The sequence below is a fragment of the Ursus maritimus genome, unplaced genomic scaffold, assembly GCF_017311325.1.
Source record: "Ursus maritimus isolate PB19 unplaced genomic scaffold, ASM1731132v1 scaffold_17, whole genome shotgun sequence".
Taxonomy (NCBI): domain Eukaryota; kingdom Metazoa; phylum Chordata; class Mammalia; order Carnivora; family Ursidae; genus Ursus; species Ursus maritimus.
This window is the reverse complement of record NW_024424119.1, coordinates 58,931,354-58,936,858: the sequence shown is the minus strand read 5'-3', so window position 1 is coordinate 58,936,858 and position 5,505 is coordinate 58,931,354. Positions and strand designations below refer to the sequence as shown.

The following is a 5,505-nucleotide window of genomic DNA, read 5'->3' as shown; positions in this document are numbered from 1 at the left end:
TGACCCAGCCAGATCGTCCTCCCCAGAGGGACAGGAGCAGAAAGGCCAGGACCGCAGGAGCCACGCAACAGGGACGGGGTGCGGGGAGCCTGGGGTTAGGGTGCGGGGCACTGGGGGACCTGGGGTTAGGGCTGCTGGGGTTAGGGCTGGGGAAGCGGCAGGCGGACAGCGCGGAGGGAGAGACGCGGCCAGCCTGGAGGAGGGCAGGGTCCCGGCGCCCGTCCGGCCTCCAGCCTCCGGGGCACAGAGAGCCGCGTCTAGGAGGGAGCGACCCGGAACCCAGAGTCTCCGGGATGCTGGCACCCAGCCGGGTTTTAACACTTAACAAGTCCGCACTGAATCCCCACTGTCCCGGGGAGGGCTAACCCCAGGGCGCATCAGCTGCAGTCGGACACCCAACCCTCCCCGGACGTCCGCCCGGCCCCCACTAGCGGGGGCAGCCCCGCGGGCCGCGGACACGTGAGGACGCCGCCGCGCGTGCGCAGAAGGGCCGCCCGTGGTCCGCTCGCGCAGGCCCACGATTTGCGCCTGCGCAGGACAGACCGAGCTGGCGGCGGGGTACGCGGGACGAGGCGCCGGGCGGCAGCGTTAAGGACCGCGCGCGCACGCAGGCACGTAAGCACGCACGCCCTGGGGAAGTGTCGAGTTCCGGCCGCTCAGAGTCGGCTCCGAGCCGGGGGGAAGGGAGGCGCTTTCGGTTCGCCGCGGGCGGAGGGGCGGGAGGGAAGTCCTACGGTGGCCGCAGAGGGACGGCGCTACGGCTCCCACGCTGGGCCAAACGCTGCCGGCCGCTGGGCGCGCGAGCCCCGGGCCCTTCGGGGCGGCCTCGGGCGGGGATGCGTGAGCGGCCGGGCCCCGCAGCCGTCGCGCCGTGGGCACCATGCGGCCGCCCTGCTCCTGGAGTCTCGTGTGCCGGGGGGGCCCGCAGGCCCGGCCTCCCGCACCGCCGGCCTCCCCCGGCGCCGGCGCGGAGAGGGCACCCGGTGAGCGGCGGGCGGGCGGGCCTGCCCCGGGGTGGCGGGCGGCCGCCGCGTGCCCGGGCTCGCGGGTCGTCGTGCCGGGAAGCCGCCGCCGCCTGCCCGCCCCAGGAGCCCGCGGCGCGGACGCTGGAGGGCCGTGCGTGGCGGCGGCGGCGGGCGCAGGGCGGGCGGGACGCGGCGGGCAGGGAGCCCTGCGGGGTCCTGCAGACCGGCCCGGAGGTGCGGGCCGGACCGAGGCAAGCGCGCGGAGCCTCTAGGAGCTGGTTCTGGCCGAGCCCGCGGGGAGGGCAGAAAGCACCCGGCCTCCGCCCCCGCGACCCCGGGGTCCCCGCGGCACGCCCCAGGCCGAGGCCCCTGTGATGTGTCTCCTGAGCCTGTACCCAGCTTGGCTGCCCGCTTTTACACCTCGTGTAGTTGCAGGTTTCCCACCCACGAGTTGTTTAGACGACCAGTGAATGGCAGTCACCAGAGAGCCACTCGGTATTTCTCCTTTCCTGGCACCCAGTCTGTAGGCCTGTGATGTCATCTGCCTGCCAGGCGTGGTCACCAGCTTCCCCCGCACCCGCGGGAGCCCAGCGCTGTGGGCGGCCCTGTGTGGCAGGGCAGGGACGGGAGGGTGAGCTAAACTGCCCCAGGTTACTTCTAGGGAGTGACAGTGCCAGGGTTCAGGCCCCCAGCCGCACCCCCCCCCTGCAGCCTTGGCTCTTCCCGTGCCTGCCTTTGAAGTGTCCTCTGTCGCTTGCGCTTGTGGCAAGAGCAGCCCCCGGGCACGTGAAGAGTGGGAGCGGTTTCAGTGTGGCCCCGGGGCTGGCTGCTTTCCCAGAACGGGGGCACCGGCTCCCGTTGTCTTTGGGGCTTATGCCGCTCCTCTCTTTGTCCCTTTGCTGCAGGCCGCCGCATCCCCCGGGGCTCAGCTGCTGGCTTCCAGGCCTAGGTGCCCATGACGCCTATGCTGACCACTGCCTGGACACCACCGCTGCCACAGGCTCGCGCCACCGCCCAGGCCCCAATGCCGGTCATGCCCATCCCGCGGCGGGTGCGCTCCTTCCACGGCCCGCACACCACCTGCCTGCACGCAGCCTGCGGGCCAGCGCGTTCTTCCCGCCTGGCGCGCACCAAGTACAACAACTTCGACGTGTACATCCGGGCACGCTGGCTCTACGGCTTCATCCGCTTCCTGCTCTACTTCAGCTGCAGCCTCTTCACGGCCACGCTGTGGGGCGCGCTGGCCGCCCTCTTCTGCCTGCAGTACCTGGGCGTGCGCGTCCTGCTGCGTTTCCAGCTGAAGCTGTCGGTGCTCCTGCTGCTGCTGGGCCGCCGGCGCGTGGACTTCCGCCTGCTGAACGAGCTGCTCATCTACGGTATCCGAGTGACTGTGCTGCTCGTTGGGGGCCTGGGCTGGTGCTTCATGGTCTTCGTGGACATGTGACGGGTGGCGGCGGGCCTCGGCTCTGGGGTTTATTTATTGTGACCCTGTTCCTTTCTTGATGGGGTAGGTCAGGATTCTGCTCTTTCCAGCCCGACCTGCGGATGGGGTCTGCAGCGGGTGCGCCTCCGGCTCGGTCTGGGTGGGGTGGTGAGACTGTTCTGTGAAGGGGACGCTGGCGCCCCCTCTGCTGCTGCTTTTTTGCTCCGACCGGTTAGGCACAGCGCCTCGCTGGCCACCAGCCTGTGCTTCCAGCCCTCACTTCCAGGCTGTGCCAGGGTGAGGCCCTTTGGCCCGGTCTGCCCTTGGAGAGCCTCTGTGTCCCTGCTTCCTCTCTGGGACACAGGCATCTCGGGCGGCAGGGGAGTTGCTCCTGGCCAGCCACACGGCCCCCTTTCCCAAGCCCCAGCCGCCTTCCCAGCCTTAGGGAAGTGTCGGGCTCGACTGGCTGACATACCACACTGCCACGAAGCTGTTCACTCTGCCCTGGGCCACCCAAGTCTCGGCACAGCTCACAGGCGCTCCATCTGTCCCCCTGAGAGGCGTCGGGGTCCTGAGTCCCAGGCCAGGCTTCAGGGCCATGTTGGTTTGCTTAGATGCAGTCTGGTGGGAGTCACCGGCAGCCTTGGCAGTTCCCAGACCACGGCCAGCCCTGGGTGCAGGGCAGATCTGTCTTCCTCTCGGGCAGGTTTGTGGAAAACGTCAGGTTGGATGCCGTAGTCTCATCAGGTGTGGATTTCTGAGAAGGCACCTTGACTCCCTTCTGGCTGGGGGCAGGGGAGCAGAGCTTTGGGGGATGGCTAGAATTGACATGTGCGTACTGGGGGCTGATGTCAGAGGTCTGGAGGAGACGCACCATGGCCTCTGCGTGTGTGCCACGAAAACATGAGCAAAGCTTCCGTTGCAAGAGTGCCTCTCGGGGTATGCACGCACACCAGGCCTGGGCCTCTGAGTGAGGGGCCGGCTGCCCCATATTCCTGCCCTGGGCTCTTAGAGCAGCTGCAGTGACAAGCAGAACTGCATGTGGGGCTGGGAAGAGCAAAGGGCCGGCTGGTCCAACTGGCTGGCCGGCCAGTGTCTTGTCCAGATCCCTCGCTTCTCTGTCAGAGGAGGAGAGGGTGACCCGGTGGCACAGTAGTCACCGTGGGTCCGCTCGGCAGGTGAGAAGCTGCTTTGAGTAATTGTGCTGGGACAACAGGCAGAGAGACCAGGGACAGGACACAGCCCCATCCTGGGGGTGACAGACCCCTGCTTCATCCCTAGTTGTCCCCACCCCCCTGGGCGTGGGCAGTGGCCCCTTTGACTCTGCGTGGCCGGGCAGTCCAGTGGCCAGGGGAGCTGTTGGACAGTTGGGAGCCACGGGAAGAAAAACCCAAATCAGTTAGAGAAAGCAAAGAAGGCTTGGCTGTGAACCATGCCCTTTGATTTGCAGCCAGCTTCTACCCAGTGATTGTCGACGAGGACAGTGGGAAGGCTCCTCAGACGGAGTTCTTTCTCGGGCTGAGTCTGTCCTAGTTCCCTGGAGGGCAGGTGGGGACCTGACCTGCGTGGACCCATTTCTCAGCGCCGCAGAGAACCTTTTGCACTAAGTCATGCTGTTTCCTAAAAGTTTTGTTTTGTGTTAACTCAGATTCCCCTGAAGCTCCCGTCACTGAGGTGGACACCTGTCCACGCCGTCAGGACGGCAGGAGGGGTCTGGCCGTGCCACCTCGAATGTCGTTGCGGCCACGTGGGGAGCTGGCACGTTGAACACAAAGATGCTCGGTGTCTCGAGTGCCTGTTAAATTCTTTATGAAATGAGCCACCTGCATTAAACTTATTTTTTTAACATGTGGATGGAGTGATTGCTTAGAGCTCAAAAACTTTATTCTTCCTGTAAGGATCTAACTGACCAAAAATGCCACAGAAGGCGTCTGTCACAGGTAAAATTGGGCACGTTTTAAAGCAGGCATCCATGATGCCAGGGAAGGAGTAGACGTGCTGGACTTGAGGGGGCCCGCCTTGACCTTGCGGCCGGGAGCTCAGTCAGGCCGGCAGGGACACTGTGGCCGTGCTGGCAGCGGGTCCTGGCAAGGCCCACAGGGTCGACGTGTACCAGCCGACAAGGGTGTAGGGTCCTCACAGGGCCAGGAAAGAGGTCACAGAACCGAGTGTCCAGCGTGAGCTCTGCTTCAGGGGAAGGGAGGCGTGCACGAGAAGACGCCGGCCAGAAACCAAAGTTGTTCGTGTTTAATCGAAAACACTCGGAAAAACGAGAGACACATTAGTACTTAGTGTCTTTATTTTGTAAAGGTCTCGGAGCTTCTGTGCGGGGACCCTCCTGTGCCTCGCCAATGACGGCGATGTCCCTCAAACTGCCACGGTGGCCAGAAAGTGCCACGGAAGGGCAGCCAGTCTGCTGTTTCTGGGAGTTTGCAGAACTGGGTGTTTTCTCAGAGGAAAATAGTCTAAGTCGCTTTGGGGTTTAGCTTTTGGTGGCAGAGTTGGTAAAGCCCCCGAAAGCCGCAAAGGCAGCTCAGGAGGTGAAGTTCATGCCGCCAAGGGGGCACTGCCCATCCTCGGGGTGGGGCGGGCGCACGTGCCTCCAGGCGTGGGTGACAGTGGCCCAGCCGGCTGTCCGGGGGTGGTCCTGACCACGCCGGAGCCTGGAGGATGCTCGCCTCTCCGGCAGCTTCTCCTTGTTTGAGGCAAGCGGGAGCACTCTTCTGAGGCTCTGTAGGCCCCCATGGTGGGAGTGCGGCCTGTGCTGGCCGGTTCGGAGGCACCAGCCCCGCGGGGCACCGCTGAGCACGCACCCGGGCTGTGGTGGCTCCAGGTACCAGCGAGCGCCGTGGGCAGCGGGCCTAGCCGGCTGGGTTATGATGGTGCTTGGTGAGCGTGAGCCCTCCTCCAGTGGGTGGGCCTCCTGCTGACTCCCAGTCCCCATCTTCGAGGACAACATGTCTACGGGAGGAGCCATGGGCCAAGCAGTGGGAGAGCAGGGGTGGGATCGAGGTTGCAGTTAAGGGGTTGCCACCCAGAGAGGGGTCTGGGCATCAGGGCACCACGTGGTGGGGGGGAGGGGCTGTGAGGCCGCTTCTGGGGAGCAGGCATTCTGCT

At 65.4% G+C, this 5,505-nt stretch overlaps 1 protein-coding gene across 2 annotated transcripts; it reads left to right on the top strand.

Annotated features, from left to right (window-relative positions):
* Positions 1–547: 547 nt before the first annotated feature.
* On the top strand, positions 548–4,240 carry TMEM250 (transmembrane protein 250). Of its 2 annotated transcripts, none has more exons than XM_040632185.1 (2): positions 548–615; positions 1,871–4,240. In XM_040632185.1, exon 2 carries the CDS (start codon positions 1,921–1,923, stop codon positions 2,407–2,409), a length of 489 nt encoding a protein of 162 aa, XP_040488119.1. In that variant the 5' UTR covers positions 548–615; positions 1,871–1,920; the 3' UTR covers positions 2,410–4,240. The 2 variants fall into 2 exon arrangements, with proteins under 2 accessions (XP_040488119.1, XP_040488118.1); XM_040632184.1 differs by lacking the exon at positions 548–615 and adding an exon at positions 840–983.
* The last annotated feature ends 1,265 nt before the right edge of the window (positions 4,241–5,505 follow it).